This window comes from Vespa crabro, chromosome 6 (genome assembly GCF_910589235.1).
Source record: "Vespa crabro chromosome 6, iyVesCrab1.2, whole genome shotgun sequence".
Lineage (NCBI taxonomy): Eukaryota > Metazoa > Arthropoda > Insecta > Hymenoptera > Vespidae > Vespa > Vespa crabro.
This window is the reverse complement of record NC_060960.1, coordinates 1,664,339-1,691,097: the sequence shown is the minus strand read 5'-3', so window position 1 is coordinate 1,691,097 and position 26,759 is coordinate 1,664,339. Positions and strand designations below refer to the sequence as shown.

Below are 26,759 nucleotides of genomic sequence, written 5' to 3'. Positions count from 1 at the left end.
CGTGTGAATATGTCTCTCTCTTGGAGGGCTCGAAAAGAAAAAGAAAAGAAAAAATAAAAAAAAAAACGGTGCTTGTAAAGAAACATAGAGTCCCCTAAGAGAATTTTTTTACGTTAGCGAACGTTAAGTTTCGTTTATCTTTCTGTTGTCGATATACCAAAAATGCATATATAGATACTTACTTTACATATATATATATATATATATATATATATATATATATATATATACAAATACACAAACATATTTTTATTTTACCTAAGTATTAGTCATTTTCTAACAAATTGTATTTACGACTTAGTTTAACCTAGTAAGCGAAAGGATGATCGCAGGTCTTTCATTTGGCGTGGTTAAGAAGTATGCAATTTTTTTTTAACGTTAGGGACTGAAAGCAACAAAGGCTTCGAGATTACTGGTACGTGAGAAACATAAACAACGAGCTACCTTGTTTTCTCATTAGCGGCAGGATATTTCTTGGTAATCTCCAGGCGATCTTACTGTTTCTGTGAAAATCTTCAAGACATAAGGCGCCTGACGACGAATGGGATAAGCCGGCTTCAGAAAAAGCGAAAGTTTGACTTATTAAAGGTACAATTTGTCTCAATGTTTTCAACTGCTACTGATATTGTTATTCGTACGTCTTTATAACCAATAAATTACTTTCAGCGTTTTGAAATTTGTCATATATTTTTTATCTTTCTCAATCATACTCTGCATCACGAGTCTCAAGGAGGATCGTGGCGAATCATGATCGATCTGAGGTTTTTTCGAGACAAGTGCACCAACCGTTCATTTTCTTGTTGGGGTGAAAAACTACGGGATAATTTGTGGGATTCAAAGGGATGGAGTTAAAGAAAGAGAGACAGAGAGAGAGAGAGAGACAGAGAGACAGAGGGATAGAAAAAAAAGTGAGCGTTATACCGATCTTTTTCCATTATTTTCCGTCGGCGTGTCGATAATTTTTAAGGTCGACATAGTTCGCAATCCCTTGGAATACCGACGAGAAGAAGTTGCACCGGCACCGAGCAGAGGCGTCAAAGCAAAATCTTGTCTTTTACCAATTTGATTCGTCAAGGAACTTTTATGCGACGACTACGCCAATGCTTTTGTGTCCTGTAACGGGCCTCTTGAAGCACGCTCCGTTGCTCGCAAAGTACTCGAAACTCATCGCTTCCTGTACCAACTGCTTTTTTCTATCTTTCCTTCTTTCCTTTTCTCTCTTTACCTCTCTCTTTCTTTTTCTCTCCATTTCTCTTTCTCTTTCTGTTTCTCTCTTCTCCTTTTTTTTTATCTCTTTCTCTTCGTCGAACGGAGTAATCGGGCTTAATTAAATATCCAGCCGTGAAAGATGCCATTAATGTTTTGTCCTTTTTCAATCTGTTTCTTCCTTTTCCTTAGGAAAATGTCTAAATCATTATTTTTGATGAAGAGACGGAAAAAGATTACGATTAATGCAAAAATATTATCAATGAGTACGTTTTATTCGACAATATTAATATAATATCAATTAACATTTTGATGATTTATTCGAATAAAATAAAATCAATTTCGTTAGAGAACATTATTATAGAAATAGAGATTATTATAAACTTACATTAGCGTATTATAATCATGCACGTGTTTCCGAGATAGGGTGCAGGTGGTGGTGATGGTAGTGGGGGGTCGCGTGAATGAAAAGCTCGATCGGGAAGACGGGGAAAGAGAGAGGCTGGTAGTCGTACGGCGAGAGGTCGGCAGATGGCAGTGCGGTCGCTCGGCGCCAGCTTGAAACACCTGACGATCGACTTAGCAGTGCAGCATGGACTCGGCTGGCAGGCACACACTTCTTTCAAAGAAAACAGGTGCCAACGGCGAACGTGCTGTCGAGTACCGTTGTCGGATCGCACGCGAGTGAGAGAGAGAAAGAGAGAGAAAAAAAAGATAGAAAGAGAAAGAGAGAGAGAGAAAAAGGGAGACACACTCACAGAAACAGACAGACATACACAGTGGGGTGACAATAAAAAGAAAAAAAAAGTAGAGAGAAATATACAAAGAAACATCCTCATTCCCCAAAGTTTTTTTTGAGACACACGTTTACGTGAATCTGATTCACGATTGATTATTTCGGGATATGATGAAAAGAAACGCGAAGTACGACGATCGGCAAACGTTGCAAAAATATCGATTAGAAAATGCTTAGATATTCGTAACAGTAATTGAGATTCGAGTACGTAAATCCATTTGTATTTCGTCGATGGGAAGAATCGAAAATAGGACGGTCGCGAGTTCAAAATTCCCGCGCGCGCAACTCCCTTCTCGTCCTTCCATTCAGCGTACGCGTCGACGAGATTGAACGTAAGGGCCCGCGAGTAGCCGTACGCGATACGACAAAGATGTGACGCAATTCGGACGTTCCTTTTACCGGCCCTTTCGGAAGTGAGCGCGGAAAGAGGAAGAGAAATAGAGATAGATACATAAATTGATAGATAGATAAAGATAGATAGATAGAGAAAGGGAGAGAAAGAGAGAGAGAGAGAAAAATATAAAGCTTTTGTTTTTCGACAAACTAAATAAAAATGATGGCGACACGTTCATCGGCTATGACGATACTACTTCTCTTGACGATCTTCATACTCGAGCTGATCTACGCAAAGGATCATGATGGATCGAGATTGGAATATGAGGATTTTCTTACAACCACTGAAAGCTACGTTCGTCTTCGCGTCGACAGAGGTTAGTTCATTTTTTTATTTTTCTTTTTATTCTTTTTATTTCTTTTTTATTTTCTACTTTCCTTCGAAAATATTACTTATTGTATTTTCATATGTAGCTTATATGAGATAACAGTGTATTTGAGTGGGAACGTGTTGTTGAAAAAAGACAGAAAGAAGAAAAAAAAGAGAGAGAGAAAGAGAGAGAGAGAGAGAGAGAGAGAGAGAGAGAGAGAGAAAAAAGAGCTATCGCATCGCAATAATTATTTTTTGTTCTTAAAACGACGACACGACCGTTTCCTAATAAAACGTAGATGCAATAACCTCCACACTATCTCCCTCATCCTCCATTTTACATCCCCATCTAGCAAAGTTAAAGCTTCCCTTTAAACGTGAGAAATGTTTATGCGAAAGTTAAAATCTATCCATTATAAACAGCACCATTGGCTCTTACGAGTTAAAAGAAGATCGAGTAGACGCGTACCAAGGCAATTATGGAATATAATTACGCGATTAATTAGCGCCAAGATCGACCGTAGTTTAGTAATTCGTACTGGTTTATGTACTCGAGAGAAGAACGAATGGATAATTCTCTTTCTCTCTCTCTCTCTCTCTCTCTCTCTCTCTTTCTCTTTCTCTGTCTCTCGTTTTCTTTCTTTTTTTACCTCACGATAATCACACGACAATCGCAACGTCAGAATCGTTGGAACGATGCTAAATGCCGAGAACTTTGTTGTCCTTTTTCTCTCTCTCTCTTTTTCTCTCTCTTTCTCTCTCTGTCTCTCTCTTTATCTCTATTTCTATCTGTATATACTATGCCTACGATGAACGACCTTTGCTCCAACGCCTTCGTGAAAGTGCGATCGCACGAAGAAGGCCTTGCGCCTTTCCGAAGCTACTTTATGGTCTTCACTATTCTTAAGTTCGAAATTTCGTCGAATTTTAACGAGAATTTCATGTCTGGCATCAAAGTCGTATAATTGCTTGCGAACGCGTTTTTAAAAAAAATTTTTTTCATAGCTATTGCGTTAAGCATTTTATCGTAATAATAACAAGGGGTGAAATATCGAAGTGAAAAAAAAAGACATAAGAAAGAAGCAATAAGAATGATTCGACTTTAAGTATATCCGATCGAGAGATCAACGAACTCTTGTAGACTTTTATACTATATCCTTAGCCCTCATAGAACTGGAGGATACTTCGGAAAGGATGCACCAATGTCGACCGCGAGTTAAGCGGATGAGATTTTCTTCATACATTATTTATATTGTTACTTGTGCGTTATTGTAAGGGGCAGGATTACTTGGACGATATCTACTCGTACCCTCGACTATCTCACATCTACTTTGTATTTTATCGACTATGCGCAAGGAGGGATTTAAATAATTGTTAGGTTATCCTTAAAGGAATAAAGAAAAAAAAAGAAAAAAAAAGAAAAAAAATAGAAAAAATAGAAAAAAAAAATAAAAATAAGAAAAAAATAGAAAAAATGGAAAAAAGAAAAGAAAAGAAAAAGAAAGGCTTGGCCATTTCCAAGACAGAAAAAGTTCGTTTGCGTTCCATTGCTCGTGATTAGATTATGCATCGATTGCCTTTAATAGAATCACTTAATTTGCATGCACTTAGAAAGGCGGAAGCACGTTTCTTCGGCGTTGAAGAGGACGCGCGCCAACTCTATGCGATTCTGAAAGAGCCGTATTCTAACTGTTGTCACAAATTGTTCGCGTGCTCGCACTTTCTATTGGCACTTGATCGCGATAAAGCAAACACACAGGTGGGTTTTGTACTTGGTTGTTGTCGTCTTTGACCGTGTGCTGTTTAATAAAATAGGCAAGATAATACGTTTACTACTTTATTATACCTTATTATACCTTACTCAGTAAATTACGGAAAAAAATGAAAGAAAGAAAAAATAAAATAAAATAAAATAAAAACAAAAAATAAAATAAAAGTAAAGACAAGAAAAAAAAGAAAAAAAAAAGAAAAAGAAATATAATTTTAATGTTTCCTTTTTAACCATACTCGATGATAAAAGAAAACTACTTTATCTTTATTTATACATATATATATATATATATATATATATATATATGTATGTATGTATATGTAACTGTTCGTTGTGTGTTTGAGTAAATTCATGATAGAAGAACCTTTCTCTCCGGTATTTTCATTATAACTCGTTCGTGTAACCGGATAAATCTGTCACGCAAAGAGGCTTTTCATTCCCTAGACACGACTTCTCGGACTAATGCCAGTTTCCACGCAGCTATGCCAGCTTAGTTTACGAGGTGCGAGAGAGTACGACGTAGCTAATGCATATGCATGCAGAAAGGAGGAGCGCAATAGAATGTACTATGTATAAAACGTGAAATCTTTTTTCCGAGCTCGTCGCCCTGGTACGTGCTCGGACCAAGAAAGAGAAAGAAATGGGAGAAAAGAAAACCTATACGTAAATAGTTACGTATGTATGTATGTACACTTGTGTGTGTGTGTGTGTGTGTACGTGTGCGTGTGAGCGTGTGTGTGTGTACGTACGTTGGTTTGTTCCCTTCGTTCATAGGGACGTTATGACTTTTTGAAATTATTTTACGAGAACTATACCGCTTTGACCATTTATTTAATGATAAGATATTTATGATTACCCAAACGTTATTTACGACATGTAACATGACTTTTAATGAATCACGCGAGCCCAATTTGGTGCACTCGAACAAACTTTTAAGATCCTTTGCCTTTCAGCTATGGTTATTCCTTATCTTATTTTCATCCTCGTTTCTACGACGTTTAAACGATGCTACACCATTATTATTATTTTTTTTTATTTTCGAAACGAACGTATTTTCTTCTTCTTCTTCTTTTTTCTTTTTTATCTTTTTTTTACAAAGCTTCGCTCTCGTCGTTATTCTAGTCCCTTAATTAATTCAAATGTTTCTTATAAATTATATAACTAAATGCATAAAAATCTAATCACAAAGTTATTCCATACTTTTCGATAACATTATCAAGACGTAAGATCTGGTAATATTACTTATCTAGTGATGGTATTATTTATCTAGGTATATACCATCGGTATTCGTGTACGGTCACACATTTTCTAATCCTAACGCAAGGAGAAGGACTGTGTCGTTGGTACAATCGAGAAGATTAATGTACGTGCCATGTTAGATAATAGAAGTAGATTTAATTAAGATTAACTCGGCCAAGTGCGCGTATATTTACAGACCTACTCGTTCAAAGTGAAACGTATGAAACGAATGAAATAAATTCGATGGAAATCTTAATTGTACAGTGTATTAGAAGATATCCCTACGATATTATTTTACCGTGAAAAATGAATATCGACGAGGAAGAAAAAAGAGAAAGAGGGAGAGATAGATAGAAAAATAGATAGATAAATAGATAAATAAATAAATAGATAAATAGATAGATAGATAAATAGAGAGAGAGAGAGAGAGAGAGAGAGAGAGAGAGAAATAAAAGAAAAACGAATAAGTAATAAGTAGGAATAGTTCGTAAAGATCGAAATCAAAGTATAGCTTGGATCATAGCGCAGGTGGAAACTTGATGTTGCTCTACGGTAAACATATACAGAGCATCGTCCGTTTCATTGCCAAGGCTTTGAAAGTAGTCTGAAGGTATCTCGTACCTTCTTCCCGCGGGATACGAGCAAATTTATATCCGGTCACTCTCGGGCCGTATGTCATTATCCGTCATTACGAACGAACCCGACGATCGGCAATAGTGGACCCTGTCGTTCTCTTGCGTGCCATGTTAACTCGACCTTGACGTTACCAGTATCACAAATTTATACAACCTGTCCTTCTAACGCGATCGGTACTTACAGAATCTTCCTGCTCCTTGCGGTTTGCATGTTCACGCATACGCGCGTGTCTACATGCGAGGTATAGGATATCTCTTAGGTCATTAAAGCACGAGAGATGTTATCGACTCGTTTTCTTCGATTTTCTTTTTCTTTTCTTTTTCCCCCTATGTTTTTCTTTTTTACTATTCGTTTCTACGTATTTGTTCGAAGCACACCGATTCGACTTTATAGCAATCGTAATTTAGCTACTATAAAATCAAATCGTTTAAAATTATATTATTCCTTTTTTAAATATCGTAGAAACTTCGTGTTATCTTTTTTAAGTCGTTTCTGTTTCTCTCCCTTCTTCTTCTTTTTCTTCTTCAATTATTCTACAGGCATAAAATACACATTTAAAAGTATATACGATCCCTTTAACTCATTCGAACGTTGTAAGTACTTATGTTTGGTTAAAGGATCCAACCATAGTCGATTATGGAGAAAATGTAGGAGTTTCTTCTTCGAGAGGTAACGATTCTCGATAACGAGATTCACGTTGCTGTCCGTCATTAGCCTCACCCTCCAAACCCTACCTCTCTAGTCAGTCCCAGTCCTCTTCTCATTCTTGATAGAGGCTCCGTTTAAGAATAATAGGGGGCGATCGCAGAAAGTACCTCGCGAGTTGTTGGTAACGCAGGTCGGCAGCGTGCGCCTCGAATTCGCGCGATGGTATCGACCGTAAGCGCCTGTCTTTATTCCCTCGCTCTCTCTTATAGGATCTCCTTCTCGAGATACGAGGCATTAAAGTCTCTACAACGAAGAGATCCTTTCCTTCTTCTTCTCTTTCTCCTTCTTCTTCGTACCAGTCTTCTCGTTACATTCCATCGTTCAAGGTACATCCTCGGTAAAATGTACTGAATGGGGGAGGGCTGGGAGGAAATGGTTGGAGTACCGATGATTACGGCATCCGACTTGTTCCAAAGAGAAACGAAGAAGATGATCGGTTGGTTCTCAAGATCCTGCGAATGTTTTATTTCTCTCGAGTCAAGCGAATGTACTTTTGGTTTCTTTTTCTTTTTTCTTTTCTTTTCTTTTCTTTCTTTCTTTTTTTTTTTTTTTTTTTTCATTGGACGCGTACTTTCACCAGCTAAAAAAAGAAATACGAGAAATAATGCAAGGTGTTTTGAAGAAAAAAAATATTTACCTTTTCTATGGATGTATTATAGGAGACGTTATGATATATAATAGAAACATTTAATTATAATAAATTAAAGATTTAATTAAATAAAAATTTTATTCAATTAAAGTTTATATAAATTTTATAATATAAATGTTGTAATAGAAATGCGTTTTCTTCCTTTCTCTTTTTTTATTATTAAAATAATCCAAAGGAATCTTAGTTAACGAGTTTCGATCCTTGCTCTATTTTTGACCCTTCTTAAGGAGATGATCTGCTGTTCAAGGAGAGCCTGTATCTTGGGCTTGGTTCGATAAAACGTATCGTACGAGTAAAGAAAAATCGAAGGGAACGCGAAGACTCCTTCGTCGTCGCAGTTGTAGTCGTAGTCGTCGTAGTCGTAGTCGTTGTGGTCGTCGTGGTTGTCAAAGGAGGAAAAAGAAGAAAGAAAATGAGGAAAAGAAGGACGAGACGTCGTGCAAGTTCTTCTTCTTCTTCTTCTTCCTCCTCCTCCTCCTCTTCCTCCTCGTCCTTCTTCTTCTTTGCTTCCCCGAAGAAATACGTGCGTCGATCGACAATTTTCCCGGAGAGTAACTCGTATCAAGGCGAGTATGCTACACATACTTACCTAGACTCTAAACAGGTTTCCATGCGAGTATATACGAGTGAAAAATTACTGGCACACCGCGTTGGCTTTCTCAGAATCCGCGCGAGAGAGAGAGAGAGCGATCGAACTCGAACTTGAAATCGAAACTGGCATTCTCTCTTATCTTTCTCCCTCTCTCTCTTCCTTTCTTTCTTTCTCTCTCTTTCTTCCTCTTTATATTTCTATCCTGAACTCGTCGTTTAAAGTTTTTGCACCTGTTCCATGGAGAACAACGACGAGGATGAAGGAGACTCTTTCGAGACGATGTGCTCGTTACCATTTTCAATTTACCTTCGACTTTCCTTCTTGTGACCGGTTGTTGTTGGATCGTAGAAAGAAATCCAGTTCTAGATCCCTCTCCTTCTCCCTCCCTTGATCTTACTCTTTCGATTATATCTTTCAAAGACGAGGATCGCAGGTAGATGAAGAAAAGATATCATATCGTCTAAATTAATCGTTGCTATCGTGTTGCCCCGCGAGAGTCTGTTAAGATTAAGAAAAATCCAATTTGTTTTTCAAATTATAAATATACAGAATGACGATTCCATTATATATTATTATAGCCTCGATAAATATTCTTCTTTTTCTTTTTTGGACTGAAATAATGTTTCATATTACGACTTCGTACCTGTTCTTTTTTTTTTTCTTTTCTTTTTCTCTGTAGTATAGATACTTACATTTCTATAGTCATTTATTAAAGATACATTCGCGTTTTATTAACCCTTTTACAGCGGTGAAGTTGAACAGCCAGTATGCTACCGCTGCGCTGTACGATACAGTTGAATCGCGACTGTAGACTTTACCGCCGAGCGTAACATCTGATACTTTGTTATATTATGTAAATTATTCAAATTATACGTGAAATTAATATATAACTATTATAAATGAAGATATCAAGATATACTACGTTCACGTAGAGTTCTTAATTCAAATAGAACTTTATCGTATGATTGTAATCGTCACTTTTAATTGACACTATAGCGAACGTTTAACATCGAATGACTATAATCAATCTTTAGTAAGGAAAAGGTTAAATGAGCATTTATCTATCTATGCGGTGAGGTTATTTAATGGATGAATAAAAAGAAGTTTTAAGTGAAATAATTTTTGTTGAGTCACATTCGACGATCATCGACGTTTTTTTTTCGTTTCGACGTTTGATCATCTTCATTGACTAATTATTTCGTAGACTCGTTAAATTTTTCAGTTGTTGACAAATTACTTCATAGATTTCTTTATTGTTAAAAAATTTTTGTCTTTATAGAAAAAAGCAATTTATCATACGCATGATATTTGTACGTATATGTACGTATATATGTACCTATGTATGTGCGTATGCATATGTCATGTATATATGTATGCTTGTTTACGAGTATGTATGTAAGGATGTATATGAGTATATACATATATATTGTATTTACGTATGTACAACATGTCTGTACATGTAATGATCGTAAACCGTAACGATTGTAACGTGTACGGCGAACTCGTAATTAGGATGTCGGTAAATGACGTTTCCTTCGCGGTGAGCAGGTAAGCACATAGGTGTGCACAGCACTGCCGACAAATAGAAAGTCTTATCCGTTTTCTTGGATCCAAAGTAGAAGAAGAAGGAGAAGGAGAAGTAGAAGTAGAAGTAGAAGTAGAAGGAGAAAAAGTGATGGCTCTGTATTGTGGCCGCTAATCTTCGCGCATCGTGCTACGTCGCGTACGATGATTTCGCAAGGTGTTCGAGCAGAAATGCCTTTGCATGAGTTTTCAAATCATCGTCATACATATGCACCGATAAAGGTAAATTCACCTTTTGAAAATGTTATTATTTCCAAAATGGAATTATCTTTTAACCAATTAGTTGGAATAATTTTTCATCTTTAATACTGCCATTATTATGACCTAATTTGAGTTGCTTTAGAGAAGGTATAGAAATATATTTTGCAAATAAATCTTTAAAACTGCTTGTGAAAATTCAAGTCTCTTGTCACTGACACGTTCGAAGAATCAAAATGTTATTCTGCAAGGTAACGATGTTTTTTTTCCGAAATCCGTTCCAACGTTCTGCGTTTCGTCATCAACGCGTTACGTGAAACGTGTGCGTTTATATATTATGCATGGAGCAATCCGAATGGCTTTCTTTGAGTGACTATCAGCAGCAACCCCGTTTGTCGTTTTATTCGTATTATTTACAAATCTCTTCGTACCAAACTATTAGATTTTCCAATCAATATTTATGCAAGATAAAAAAATGAAAGAGAACTGTTGTAGTATCTAATCAAATATCATTTACAGATATAGAAAAACAAAGTTGCCTCTTGTATAATAATAATACCGTTCTCATTTCACCGTTTTGATCACCTTAACGGATGTTTTTCTTTGCGAACTAAAGACCATGTATTTTTATTTTTATTTACATTTTTATTATCCTTTCATCCTCGTTAAATACTGGATTTAAGGTGTTACAAAGTCACGAACGATGACACAGCAACATTTGCAACATGGGTGCTGTTAAGCGATCACGTTCAGACGTGGAACGAATTCAACTAATCACTTTTTTATCACATCAGGGCTCACCGTCCTACTAACCTAAAGCAAGAGATTCTATGACTCGCAAAATATTTTACATGCAATCAAGTAGCAAAACTCTTTTCGATATCGATCGAAAGCGAGTTATTAATCGTTATTCCTTTGATATTTAACCATTTATAAGAACTAATAGCAAATAAATTGCTCGAAGATGTAAATGACAATGAGTTGCATAAGTTGATAATTATTTTTTTTTCTTTTCCTATGCTTATTAAGAATAGAATTCTCATTGATGATTCAACTTCCGTTTTGATCGTCATTCTCTTAAATTATATTCAACGAAAGAATGAATGAACGAATGAACGAATGGACAAATGAACGAACGAACGAATGAACAAACAAACATTTTCGATGTTGCGATAAGATTGACAATTTTAGGTCGACTATAACTTCTTATCTGTCATATCTAATATTGTACGGAGCATTAAGTAAAAGTACTTTAGGTACCATAGATTATTTCTACATTCTGTTACTTTACGAAAGAATATTTATCGTAAAGTCTCTTAGCATGATTTATGCTAAATCGATCGAAGGCTACGAAGATGAAGAACGGACTTGAAAGTTCGTCCAAGTGTTTTCTCGGAAAACAACGTCTAGTTTGTTCCTACCATTACCAAAGGCGTCTTTCATGGGTGTTTGACTACCAATTATCGTCAGGTGTTTTGTAAACTGTGAAACCATTTTTTTTCTGTTTTTGTGTTTTCTTCTTTTTTCTTTTTTTTTTTTTGCCACAGAAAATAGTCGAGGAATTCTTCGTGGCTTATCCTACACAGATTTCTTTGTCTCGTAAGAACGAAGAAAAGCCTCGTTTACGAGTTGCACCTCGAAAGTTTTCTGGAGGGTACGCATGTTAGCCCCTTTGCGAAGCACATAAACGGCGGGCACTTTTATCGCATCGAAACGACGTCGGTGTTCGCACCTTTAACGTGCTCCCTCACAGCGCTCGACTAAACCGGCTTTTTATGTAAAAGTAATTGCGTTCTCGTGCAACTGGAAGCCAAGTTGCTCGTTTCAACATTGGAACTGCGGTTCGTAGATATTACGGATTCATGAAAGTTTTACCGTCTCGGCTGTCACGCTAACGTCTCGTGGGTGGCGTTAAAATAACCATAAATCTAACGCGTCCCATTATTCGAGATTTAGGGGGAGCGTAATTTGTGTAAACGCAATTCCATTACCTTCGTTATTTGATTATTTATAAATATTAATACTCGTTAAAATGTCATGTTGATTCATTGGTTTCTGTAGAAACGTCAGTATTATGACTAACAAAAACACATTGAGAACAATCATTATTGAAAGTTTCAAATACATGTCTAATGTCAAAGCGAGATTTAAATAATCTAGATTATCTTATCGTTAAAGTTGATTCATTGGTTTCAATAGAAATGTCGATATTATAATTAACGAGGACATTAAGTTAACATCGAAGGTAACGATTATTAAAAATCTTAAATGTGTGTCTTATCTCAAAGCGAGATTTAGATAATTTTAAAACTTCGAGTTCTTGAACGAACGTGGGTGGTTCGATGGTTAATTACGTAATAATCCATTATACCAACTCATTATTGGAAATCTAATGAGGATGATGACTTCGTGCACGTTAGCCGAGTACTCTTTGAATCAGGCATTTTTCTATTATGAAATCGAATTGATTGAGAGTTGAAGGAATGTCTTATGTTTTCAAAGGACTACATATTCTCCTACATGTACACGTATCATCGATAATCATTTAATTCAATAATAATCATCAGAATGTATATAGGTAGGCGTCTTTTCGATTTTTAAGATCAACTTACCTATATCGAAGGACAAAGATGATAATTATTGAGAATATAAGATCGCATGATCGCTCGCTCGCTAGAGTTCGTTCGCGTGAAATACAATGAGCCATAAATCGTGATCGAGTTTTACGATGTTTCCGTGAGATAGTAGAAACGTCGTAAGAGAGAATGGAGAGAGGGTGAATCTCTTTGAGCATAGGGACGTTCGAATGTCCACGAGATATACAATAAGACGTTCAGATAATTGGACGGATGACCCAAGTCGAGGGCTCAGTACGTTACGACTATTATGGGATTCACTTGGTGAAGTCGGAAGGGTCATTACGTTTTACGCGCGAGTAAAAGAAGAAAAAGAAAAGAAAAGAAGGAGGATGGCGTGGAGGTGGTGTAGAGGGAGGGCGAAAGGGATAGGGGGAATGGGAAAGGGGAAAGAGGTTGGCAGGCAAAGAAGAAAAGAGAATTTTGCATGGTCGATGAGTAAATTGCCTTACGGGGGATGGGGGTTGTAGTATTCGAGTTGTTGCTTTCGGCTTGCCAGCAATATTTTCTCGTGGTGAAATTGAATGTCGTTGTAAAGTCAGTCGCTGACTTTGAGCTGGACTTGGTTGCTCTTTCTATCTCTTTCTTTCTTTATTTCTTTTCTCTCTCTCTCTTTCTCTCTTTCTCTCTTTTTTTCTCTTTCTCTCTCTCTCTTCCTCTTTCTTCCTCCCTTCAAAAACGAGAAAGAGAAAGGAAGTCTTCTCTGATACACGCACGTAGGCGTCCAATCGTTATTCACCACCTCGCCGGGGGTCTGTACGTTCAATGATTCCCGAGCTACTCTCCTTCGAGATCTCCAATCTACCCTAGTGAGCACTCGCGTATCATACAGCGTGATTTTATTCGCGTCGTCGATCATGCTCGCGTGTCGATTATTCGTTCTACGATCTTGACCATGACCATGGAACTTATTTCGAGACTTATCCTTGTCGGGAATGAATTTTTTTTCTATATATCTATCGATAGTCGATCGAAAAGAGAAAAGAAAAAAAGAAAAAATATGGAAACAAAGAAAAATAAAAAAAAAACAAGATAAATAGGTATGATAGTAAACAAAATGCTATTACGACATTCTATTACGATATTCCATCAATATTACTCTACCTTCTTATTAATGATTAATACTTATTCCTTTCGTGGAATTAACGTGTGGTAACGTAACGTTTTACAAAAGAAATTTATTTCCAACATAATGATCTCAATGCTCGGCTTATAAGCCCGGTAGTATCTTCCTCAGCGACACAATCTCTGAGTGCATCTGCACGATGGAAGGGCATTCGAATGCATTTATCAAGCCATTAAAACGACAGGGGAAAGTGGCTTGGTATCGGTACTCGGTACTCAAAACGATTTATCAAAGTCGTCGAACGATTCGCGATCCAACGTGTCATTCGTTCTCGTAGCAGTGCGAAACTTGTAGAGAATGGAAAAAGAAGAAAAAGAAAAAGAAGAAGAAAAAAGTGGGAATAAAAAAAGAAGGAAAAAAATCTTAGCGAATGATTTGGTGGCCAATTCATTCGATCGCATTCGTTAAACGTACACTCTGGCTTTCAGCTTTCGGTATCGTTTTTCTCTTCTCAACAAGACATGATTTCTAACTCGTTATCGATATCAAACCGCTAAGATCTGGAGCGTATTGTGGTTCGGTAGACCAAAAAGTATCGAAATCGAACCGAAAATGATACGAAAATTGTAGGCTATAATTGAGGATGATGTATAAGATACAAACGGCTTCACGAATTCTCATTTACTTTCACAAAATAATGCCTATTGGATCTGAAGCAAGATAACTAACGAACAATCATTTAAAATCAAATCGTTTGAATCTAAGGAAAAAAAAAAGAAAATAAAAGAAACGATCTCTTTCGAACGAATCGTTTCTAATCGTTCTCGAAAGCTTTACGAATTAGCGATATGCTTTCGGTAATTATACTCAACGTGAGGTAATTAAAATTCATGCCGTTAAAGTTTGGACAGTCGTGTGGATAGACGAGGTTAGGAAGAGGAATATCAAGAGGGGTCCTCATTTCGTTTCCTTCAAAGGTGCGCCCACGCGATTTGATTTACGGGCTGACTGGGGAGAACACGAAATAGCGATGTAGTAGGAGTCACAGGGACAACATGGGGAGGGCCAAATTACCGTTTCTTCTTCTGTGTACCATCCTTCACCACCCCTGTCCTAATCCCACGCATTCCCTTTGTCTCATTGTTCTCGCGCTAGCACACACAGTTGGGGTCGACCAACGAAAACCATTTCACTTTACAATGGGATTATGATCCCATGTTGGAAAACGCCCCGTTCTTCTTGACAATGCGATCATCGTTCATCGTCCGGCAGGATAATGTCGATTGAAATTCCATCTACGATCAACGATTTTTTCACTTCTTTATAATTTTGCTTTTTTTTCTTTTCTTTTTTTTTCTTTTCTTTTTTTTTCTTTTTTTAAGTCGGTAGATAAAATTTTTTTTCGTTCAAATTGCGATCGACGGCTTTCACAATGGTCGCTTATTAACGATGATTTACGTGCCTCAAAAGAAGAAGAAGAAGAAGAAGAAGGAGAAGAAGAAGAAGAAGAAAAAGAAGTTTTCTTATTTGATATATCTGCTGTAATAGTGCGTTGTAACTTATAGTAAGTCGTGACTAACGTACTTACATATATACGTACTTATATGTATTTTGTTTTGATACAGGTAGACAATACCAAAAGTCCTCTATCATCGAATCCAATTTACGGACAACAACGAGTCGATTACATCGGTACACGAACACGTCCATAGGTGTTTTCTCTTTGCCTCTTTGTCTCCTTCCCCCCGCCCCCACCTCTCTCTTTCTCTCTCGCACTTCTGTTCTCTTTCTTTTATGACAAGCGACGTCGTCTCGTTAGTGCTTGAGGTCACGAGTTACGTCTATCACATTGTTGTTCGACTCGTTCTACGGTCGATGGACGATTATTCGGCTATGTAGTAATAACGCCGACATCATGAATCGAGGATCGTTGGAGATAAGAAGCGAGTAACCAAATAAAGGGGGCGAGTGGAAGCTACGATGATGTTGATAAAAAGAGGGGCGAGGAGAGGAGAGAATAAGAAAGAAGAGAGGAGAGGAGTAACTGGTAGGAGTCTATCGGCTATTTGATCCACGAACTACCGAGATAATCAATCCATCTACCTTCGTTCATCTTGGAAAGTTTCTACTTGCAGAAAGGAACGTATGCCGCGTTAACTTCAACCAAGCTAACAGATTTTTCACAAATTTAATTTGCAACATTTGCATTGCGATTTAACATTTTGATAAATATTTATCGTATTTATATATCTATGGTCTCACAATGTTATTGTTAATTTCGTGATTAGTTACGCTTATTTTTTCTTTCTTTTTTTCCAAGTGTTTTGATCGACCTTGTCGATGTAAAAAGGAAGAAGGTGACGACGAGAGAGAGAGAGAGAGAGAAAGAAAGAGAGAGAAAGAGCGAAAGCGAAGTGGCTATCGTGTGGCCCACTTGTAAGCACGAACATGACATAACAGAGAAGATGTTCGCTCGAATGCTACCTGCATCTTAAATACTTAACGAGAAATTCCTATTTTAGACTCTTGGACGTCGGGTGTCGTTGACGTTTCGTTCTTTTAAATTCTTTTTTGCCTGGCATGCAGAAAGTTCTTTTTCTTCATTTTTTTCTTTTTTTTTTTTGCAATAGATCCGGATCAGAATCTTTTTTATTTTATTATCATTGATGATCGTCGATAATGATAGATTTGTGATGTTGTAAAATGATACTTCGGAGATACTCTTCGAAACCGTAGGAGAACGTAGTAAAACGTTCCTTCCTCAGGTTTCTAAATGCATCTGTAGACGTTCGTCTAAAGCGAACACGCAAGCCCTTAAGCCGTAGACAAGTCGAGAAGAAATCTGATAAGCGTTTTGCAATCGAACGCCTCTAATTTTTCGTAGGTAATTAAGACCACTAGAAAGAAGGAGAAAGAGGGGAAGAAAAAGAGTGTAAGAGTGAAAGACAGAGAGAAAGAAAGAGAGAGAGAGAGAGAGAAAGAGAGAGAGGGAAAGGGAATGGATAGTTCTAAGGGTCTTGTTAAAATATAAAAGGTAGCTGTATATCTAGCGATCAGCTTTCTAGATGGCAAGATGAGGATCTTCCAGAGTTAACTCCGTTCTTGGCAATTAAGACTTCGACCTTCCCGCTATGCAATTAAGACGGCCGACTCAAGGGAGGAAACCCCCTTGGTATTAGCCTACACCATTTAAGGTATTTAATTGCTTACTTCGCGTCTTATTAACGAATGATTATTCCTTAGGAATAGAACGATGTGAGATAGTACAAAATGAGACGTGATATGGTTGATCATAGATGAACTTTTAATATCAAGTAAATAAATAAATATATATATAATAAAATATATATATATATATATATATATATATATATATCTGTAAGATAATTATAGTTATATCTAATATAAATTCGAAAATCATGACGTGAGAAATTGTTGATTGTCTTACTTTATATGATTACATTTCTTAAAATGCGAGAAATCGACCGAGTTTTATTGAAGTCAATGTACTTACAAACGTCTTACGATCTCCTGTTTCTCAGAAAATGTTTTTGCCTTTCTTCTCGCGAGCGCAATAAAAAGCAAGGAGACCGAAGAAAATCGGCGATCGGAGCATACTACTTGCAACGAGTATTTTCTTTCCTGGAAGAAGAACGAAAGAGACGAAGAAGAAATGGTGAAGTAAAGGAATAAAAAGAAGAAAAAGAAAAAGAAGAAGAAGAGAAGAGAAAAGAAGAAGAAGAAGAAGAAGAAGAAGAAGAAGAAGAAGAGGGTACGGCTCGATGGCCCTCAACGGAGCACCCATTATCGAACGTTATTCTTACTCGAGCGTATACCCCAGTACTATCGACTTTCATCAGAGAAGTCGAGAGCCCAAAGTCGATGCGCTGCGATCTCGCTCGCAACGTCGAACAACTTGCCATCCAGCTTTTTCTGCGCGTGGTTTATAGTGCAACACAACTGGACTCCCGAGATTTCTAGGTACGTCCTATCTAACGATCTCGGTACTCTTTCTTTCTTTCTCTTTTTCTCTCTTTCTTTCTCTTTCTCTCTTTCTCTCACTCTCTCTTTCTCTTTCTCTCTGTCTTTCTTTCTTTCAATGTACGCTTCCAGAGAAGCCTTCTACTGCTTCGGAAATGCTTCCACCTACCGACGAAATGCTCCCGCTTGAATCTACGAGCGTAGAGCTCCCTAGCACCGAGTTTATCGCGATACATCGAGCATAGAGGCTTCCCATTCCTATCGAATGGAACTGCACAGACAAGAACCACCAGAACGTCTACACTCGCAGCGTAGGTGTAAAAACGATTGAGAACGATATTTCTATTGAACACCTGTTTCGAATTATCTACCGATTTCTGGGAATATTGTTATTTTCCTTATTTATTTACTTACACTTCTAATTTAAGAATCCTCTTAAAATTTATTCGGAAACATGTGTTTTTTGTTGAAGTAATCGTACGTAGCTTCCTTTCCCTCACTCTCCCCGTCTTTCCCACCCTTCCTCCCATCTCCCAGGATCCTTGGGTTTTATACAAAAAGAAGGTTAATCTTAATTCGGACGATATCGTTTATCGTTCTTTTTATGGCACAAGTTTCGAACCTCTCAAGATATCCGGTCTCGGGATCTCTACAACCCTTTCTCTACGAGCCCTTTTACCACGAACAGAGTTCGTTCCTTACGAGTAAAGTTCACGGTGGGCCTATTACCCAGTCAATTTCATCGATTTCGACTTCTATTATTTAACTCTGTTTTTATGGTTGTTCCGGTTATCGTTTACAGGCTTCTCCATGTTCCTATAATGTGAATCTTTTTCTGGTAGGAATCTGCACGTGTTATTCAAAGGATCTACGTACTCATTCCTTATAGTTTTCATAGGAGAATTTGTTATTTTCTTTATTTTCTTTTGGTTTTTTTTTTTTTTTTTTACGAAAACGTTCACCATGAATTATTTAGTAATTTATTCTAAATAAATGTATTTGCTTGTTTATTACCATATATATATTACGATGGAAATATTTCAAAATACTATAAGAAATCGTTAGGTTCTTATCGGAATTGAAAGACATCGGCCCTTACCTCGAAGATTTTATCTTTAGAATTCGCTGGTAGAGATTAAAATCTATCTCCGACGTTATACCTGAGGGTATTCGCATGCAACAGGGAAGTTTTGCCAGGTGGCTCCTAAACCGTGGAGTGGTTAAGAGCAAGAAACTCAATTCACGTGACTTTCAAGACGATATCGTTTCCTATGTCCTGTTTACGGCATAGAAACGAAGCTATCCCTGCATGGGATCTAGTCTCTCCACGGTATTCATGTTGTCCTCCGTGCAGGAATCTAGCCTTAATGAGTAAAATTGACTCGGAGTTTCCTCGCTAGGCCAAAGGAAGTCTCTCAAGAAGTAAGTTCGTGGTCGCCTTTCAGAGCACCACCACCACCACCACCACCACCACCATCATCAAGTACCTACTAAGCTGCATCAGTGTCTCTTCTTGGTCTCTCTCTCTCTCTCTCTCTCTCTCTCTCTCTCTCTCTCTCTCTCTCTCTCTCTTTCTTAGAGTTAGCAAGAATAGAAAAATCGGCTAGAGAGAGGAGGAAAAGGAGGAAGTAGAAAAGGAAGAGAAAGAAGTTAGAAGAAGAACAAGAAGAAAAAGAAGACTCGTTCCCTATCTGGCTTAGTCTAGTATACTGAATCAGGATCTGGTGTAGAGCACTAGCTGGTGTACGTGTTACGTTGTTCTTGCGGTTCGTAGAATTACACCGCTGTCGGTCGTGTTAGTTCGAGAAACAGGAATTTGCGCTTAAGGCACGCTTAAAGCAGAAGTCCAAGAGCTTCGAATGGGATTACTGGTAGCCCGTCGGTTATCGTTTTCTCCATGGCTTTTCGATAAGATCCTCGAGTCTCCTAATAGGTTCCTTTTGTTGAAAATCCCTGTAACGATCGCCTGCTATGAGACTGCCTCTGCGAGATAGAGCTTTTTACCTGACTTTAATCGCATCGCGATTACTGGTAGTCGAGGATTCGCTTCGCGACATTCGGACGACCGTCTTTATCGAGAAGAGAAAAGATTGAGAATGATGTCCGATTCTTCTTCTTCTTATTTTCTTTTTTGTTTATTTTTTTCCCTTTCTTTTTTCTTCTTCTTTTTCTTCTTTTTACCTTCCTTTCACCGTCCCAAGGTTCCATTTCAAACTCCTTATCGTCGTGAGAGAAACAATTAAAGTTAAGATAAGAAATAAAAGGAACTAGAAGATAGAGTCACGGAGGGTAGGGAGGAATGAATGTCTCAAAGTGAAAAAAATTTGTTACTCTCTGGCTTAGCTGGCGTTAGCCGACAAACAGGTACATAAACACTGCGTTTAGTTTCGCTATCGGCAGGCCATGGCAGTGATGGAGTAGCGTTACACGCGAGAGGCCCTCGCCGTAAGAGAGAAACCATCATGGACCTTCGATCTTTCCTCTCCGTGACTCAAAGACAGGTAGACGGATGCCCGAAAGATCTTGAACGGCGATCGAAGAGACTTCTTTTTCGTTGGTGCCAGCTTCTTAACATTTTTTTCTCACTGTCTCTTTATGTAACTGTACAATATATAAAAGCGTATAGTAACACATACGTACATATACACATATATATGTGTATATATAATATATGTATAATATGTATATATATATATGTATATGTATATGTATGTATACCTATACCAATACTTGTGAGAAAGTCTGTTCTCCGCGAGTGAATTCGAGGCGTATTTTACGGATAGAAGAAGGATGGGTGCGTGCGCGTGTGCGCGCGCGCGCTCTTCGCGATGGAATTTCTCGGCGATTCCCTCGACTCCTGGCTATCTCATGAAGAGAAGAAGCCGCGTGCGTTCGTGCGTTCGTACGTGCGTGTGCGAGCGCGTGTGAGTTCGTGAGTCGTGTGCAGAACGCGTAGGGGAACGATAGCTCGAGCGAAAGTAGGATGCATCGTGCCGGCGAATATATATTCTCTTTTTCTCTGGCACATCCAACGAAGGGAATTCGCACGAGAACGGCGGAGCAACCGTGAGTCTTCTTGGACAGCTAAGATCGTTATCGAAACTATCGAAAGCGCGATCGGCAAGATCTTCAACGCTTCATGGATTTTACATTTCCGGATTTGTAAGTTCCTAATCTTATCTAATACCGCAAAGATTAGATACGTACCAATGTATATAGAAAATTCTATGATTAAACGAAATAAATGGAAATTCTCTCTTTCTCTCTCTTTCTCTCTCTCTCTCTCTCTCTCTCTCTCTCTCTTTCCATATATATATATATATAAATCCATTTTTTAATAGGAACTTTGGAATTGAATACTAGAGAAATCTATTTATCAATTAGAGTAATAGATTAAAAAAAAAAAAGAAAAAAAAATAATACAATAGTCTTTTTAATCTTTCATTTCGTCACGGTTGTCGAGCACGAAAGACAAATTCATGCTCCCAAAGTACGCTCACTTTCTTCAAGCGTACTTTCATTAAGCGTCGTCACTCTGTATTCGAGGGATTTAATAGCTCAGGTAAAAGAGAAAGAAAGAGAGAGAGAGAGAGAGAGGGAATGATGGAAGAGGGAGGTGAGGAGGTAGATTTATCTCGGTGCGGTTTCGTGCCGTACCGCTCGTAAAACGTCACGGCTCAGGCACGCACGTCAGACGTTCTTGCGATTGGTCGGTACGTTAGGGAGATTCGAGCTGTCGGTGAAATCACCCTGAGTCTTCGCTCTATTAGCGCTCCATGTTTTCACGGAGGCGTGACGAGTGCTCTCGATTTAATCTTCGAGATAATTAATCGTTTTTCTTGGATCTCCCGTCGCGTACGAATACCAAATCGAATTACTTTTCACCGTGTAGAGGATTGGGAAAGGTAGATGGGTAAGGAGAGGGATAGGATGATCGAAAATATTTAGATATATAATAAATCAAATTTACGAGTTCAGCGACAAGCGTCGTTTTATCGTTTCGATAATAATTTTCATAATTTTGATCTATTTTTGATTTAACACAAAATCTTCTTTGAAGATTCTTCGAAAAGTATTTAGATGTATACTTTTACCGATCGGTCATTCACTCGAACACTATAAGACCGCGGTTAATACACAGCCGACGGCCATTAATATTGTTTCAAAACGACGACCGCGGTACTGGGAAGGCACGTGACTGCGAACTGGTTTCGTTGTCGCCCGGGGCCTGACTGGACCCTGACACTGACATCCTTCAAGGTTCTCTCTTTGGATCGTCTCTCGCGTTGCCCAGGGGCTCGGTCGCACGTTGCCCATCGCAGAGTCGTCCCTGACATTGACTTCCATGAGATGGAAGTCTCGTGAATATGGTAATATCATTTCGAAAGAATCTACCTATTCCATTTACATCTTCTTATTTCGAATAGATAAGAAAATTTGGGAATTACTTGTTTAATGATTTAAGACGATTAACTAACCATGATGATTTAGGTCGTTTAATAATAACGTTTAATAAATACATGTCAGATAAATTACATACATATATATCTAGATATGTATTTAGAGATACATATCTAGATGTGATTTGAAAATTCATCATATCTAAAAATAAAATTCACTCATATCTACTATGTTAATCATTATTTCAAGAGAATTTCATTTTCTCTCTTATCGTTTTTGAACAAATATAACATAGTATATTACATAAAGATCCTTTGCTCTAGCTATGTGACTGATCCATGATCGATGATTCCTCCTCTCTCGTGTCGTCTTACTTGTTAGAAGGATCATCTCGACTACTACTCCCGTATTCTCTACTTGAACCAACTGTCTTCCTCAGCCAACGCGCAATATAATTCCAACGGCCGCAGAAACGGATGACCGCTCCTAGAAAATAAGCGACGTGCTACATGGGAGCTCGTTATTCCGAGAGAAAGACACTCTTGCCTCCTTTCACCCTCGAACTATCCAGGAACGCTTTTGTGTGAACGCTTCTGACTCGAGATATAAAGAAGTGACGCTGGAAGGGGGCCACGCTTGTCTTAACAGACTTCGTCTTTAGATTTATAACTCTACGAGAAATCGATCCCGACGTTTGTTTCGATAAACAAAGATATATGAAATATTTCTAAATTTATATTTTTCATTTCAATCTATCGATTCCTGATAATCACTCGATCTTGATAATATCAATGTTTAGTTTCAATTTTGATTTCCACGCATATCAATTGTATATTTATACATACGTACCTAATTCTTCTCGTATGATTTACGTTAAGAATAATTTAATCGATATTTTATCAATAATCCATTATTATATATCATTATGTATTTAAGATCCGTCGTGCGGTTGCGTCCCGAATGTATATTTCTAATGTAACGTACATAGATACATACGTATGAATATCAATGTTAGGAATATTGCATTCGTCATAACTTACTAATGTCATGAATATATTTACATAGATATGTATTGTATACGCAATAGAAGAAGAATTATTATCATTAATTTTATCTATCACGTAGAAAAATTATTTGATATTATAATTTTCTAATATTCACGAGTCCGCAATTCAAACGTTTCATTTTCGGATAATTCAGTTAACTTCGATGAAGAATCAAAATTATCTCTCGTGGGTGCAAACAGGATACGGAAGTAGCACCCATTTCCGTTTTTTTTCTTTTCTTTTTTTTGTAACAATGCTAAATCTTCTCCATTCTCTACCATTCACTATAATTATTGTAATCGTCACACACGCATGCACACAGTAAAAGCAAAATTTTTGTTTAAAGTATTATAAAGAGATATTTTGAGTTTCCGTTGTTCGTAAATAAGCTTAACGATATAAACAAAGCGAAGGACGTTAAAGAGGATCACGTGGATTCAAGATCTATCCAGATATTTACAATGCAGATAGAATCTTCTAATAGGATAATCCAATGATTTCCTTTGTAAACGCGACGCGTTTTCTATTGTACCAATCGATTAAACGTGATCTCATGTTGTTTGCATGGTAATTGTTCGAAAAACTTTTCACCTTGGCTCGTCTATAAAAAGGATATATATATATATATATGCACATTTGTACTCATCTGAAGGCCTCGAATTTAATCCATTTGGTAATGTTTAACAAAATTCTAAATTTTCGACATTAAAAAGCTATAAAAAATGAGGACGAGATAGAAAATAAAAAATATATAAAAAGAAAAAAAAAGAACTATATCTATCGATAACTAAATGGGAAAATAGATAAAATATAATATTTGATACATTATAAACGTATTTCGATAAATCGCATGATTCAAAGGATGAGCAAACGGGATGACTCATCGCCGGAAACAATTGCTCGAACTTGATCATCGATTCTCAAGAATATGTCCCGTAGAGGACGCGACCCTATGGGATTAAAAAGATAGAAAACAATGGTCCCATTAATGCATAGTTTGGGATCAATGACCTTGCGGTACAATGAATACGCTTGCGTGTCTACCTTTCGAGGGAGAGGGCTCTTGAAGTCGATAGTAGTGGGGAGTGAAGAGCAATCAAAGCCATCTCTTCGTGCTCGCAGCTATTCCGCTTAGATAACGCTACACATACACACGTAACACACATTAAATGTATACGCCTGGTATACGGTATTATAAGGCTCGGCTGTTTGCGTAGGTTCATTATAATATATCGAGTCGTAGCGGCGTGTGCCAGCGTTAAGCCGACCCAAGATGAATATGTATTTTCTGTGCCGTTCGTGAGGCATTACGATCGTCGGACGGTCGGTGCAATTTGTATTCGTTGCAGTTACGGCTAAGTATGCCTACACAACACACAATCATACAATATACCTATCTATGCACTGTATATATATATATATATATATATGTGTGTGTGTGTGTGTGTGTGTATGTATATAATACCCCTAGTCCTAAACTATAGAATCAGCTATTTTTCTATTTATCTACATTTTAGAAAATTTCTAGAAAGTCTCGTTCAGATAGTTTCCTTAAATCGCTTATATCTTTAATATCGCTCTTTTTCTCTTCTTCCCTCTTTCTCTCTTTACATTTATAGTTGATATATCTATATCTGTGTGTATAAAATACGATATAGAAATCGAGATACCATGAGGAATGGAAAAAAGGATAAGTTTAAATAAAACAACCATCACGATCATTCAGTAAGAATCGCGATCGTGGTTAATGAAAGTGCAATGAATCGTAGCAGATTTCCGTTCGTGAAATTCTCTTGTAATGGCACGGCAGGGAGTAACAAGTCTTATAGCAAAATCATTCGTCGTTATGAGTTTCTCTCTATGGGACGTCGTACACGTCCTTTATTTTTCTTCTTATTCTTCTTTTTCTTAGGACGATACCAAGTGCGCAACTGTTGGGACGATACCTTTGGAATTTCTTTGAGAGCACTGATTAATGATCGATGATGGTTGAGATGGATGCTATTAGGCATTGTTCCTCTTCCTCACTGAGGGAGCAACCCTGTTGTCGGGAGCGTTCCAATTAACTGATCTCGAGTATTGTGTACCGCTATATCAGATACCACTGTCTCTTTCGAACAAACACGCAGACATTTACCATGCTGTGTGTACAGGTATATAACAGTGTTTAGTAACTACTCTTTTTCTCTTTCTCTTTTTCTCTTTCTCTTTTTCTCTTTCTCTTTCTCTCTTTCTCTCTCTCTCTCTCTCTCTCTCTCTCTCTCTCTCTTTCTCTCTCTGTATATTGTATATTCAATTATTTTGTACTTTTATCATCGTTTTATCTTAAAATACTTCAAGGATTTGATTCAAGATAAAATATTGAAAGTTGCAAAAGGTTGCACGACGAAAATGATTAATATTTAAATTTTGCGTAGGCATTAATATTTCAAGAAAGAAAAGAAAGAAAGAAATGAAAGAAAGAAAGAAAAAAATGTCGGATAGTCAATTAACGGAATTATCAGAGATTGCACGTAAAACATGGCACAATCGTGGCTCTTTTTTTTCTCTTTCTTCCTTTTTTCTTTTTTTTTCCTTTTTTTTCTTTTTTTATCGGCCTTCGCTCGTGCGATCAACGCGAATCAAGGTACGTTAAATTGCTTTTACCAAGGTTGATACGAGATTCGATCGTTTCGACGAAGATATAGGTCCGCGTAAGAATATTTTATCTAAATATGCGTCCGTGTATACACGGACGAAGGCAAGTGGCTTCGAGGCCCGAGACGTAATTATCCTTAGCGTGATAAGTTCTTTCTTACCTGTCTTACGATCCAAGCTACGATGGAAATTGCCAAATTGGGATGCATCGCGTTACCTGGAAGGCTGCACGAGGAGTAATTGCCGAGGGCCTTCGTTTTTCGAAGAGCGAATTATTATGGAGATGCGCTTCGACGAACGATCCTCTCTACGTGCGAAACGATCCCGTCAAAATATTAAGGCTATCATTAGCAAGACATATTACCGTTTAAGATGACGCCTCGCATGTTTAGAGAATTTTCTCTCTCTCTCTCTCTCTTTCTTTCTATTTTTTTTAATAACACTATTCTCATATCGACCGTTTATTCAAATTTTTTTCTTTTCTTTAATTAATTAATATCTTTGTTTTTCTTTTTATTTATCCTTTCGAAAGAATTTATTACAGAGACGCCAAGGTCTGTGAAGGACTTCCAAGGGGTTTCTTACGTATTCATATTGAGTCCTTCGACCGGAAGGACTACGGAACTTATATCCGTCTATTCGTGTCTCAAAGACAGTACGAAACACTATTTAATACCGATAAGCATCGTTTCTTGAATAGCAATAATCCTCTGTGAGATTGTAAAAAAAGATGAGAGAACATATGCTCGTCGACTAAATCGATGAAGAATTTTTGTTTGGTATATTCTTTTTTTCTTTTTTCCTTTTCTTTTATCTTTTTTTTTTCTTTAGCTTTTTTTTCTTTACAGTGCCACCGAAACGGATGACCGTCTCCGTCTCTTTCTCTCAGCATCTCTCTTTACGGTCGATT

The 26,759-nt window shown here is 37.4% G+C and overlaps 1 protein-coding gene across 4 annotated transcripts in view; it reads left to right on the top strand.

Moving 5' to 3' along the window:
* The first annotated feature begins 1,777 nt into the window (after window positions 1–1,777).
* LOC124424587 (serine-rich adhesin for platelets-like) overlaps window positions 1,778–26,759 on the top strand; it is a 129,567-nt gene continuing 104,585 nt past the window's right edge. For 3 of the 4 annotated variants that reach the window (XM_046963871.1, XM_046963869.1, XM_046963870.1), the window contains exon 1: window positions 1,778–2,712. In XM_046963871.1, coding sequence (XP_046819827.1) covers window positions 2,556–2,712 — 157 coding nt within the window. In that variant the 5' untranslated portion in view covers window positions 1,778–2,555. The remainder of the gene's footprint in view (window positions 2,713–26,759) is intronic. The other variant, XM_046963867.1, reaches the window with a different exon arrangement.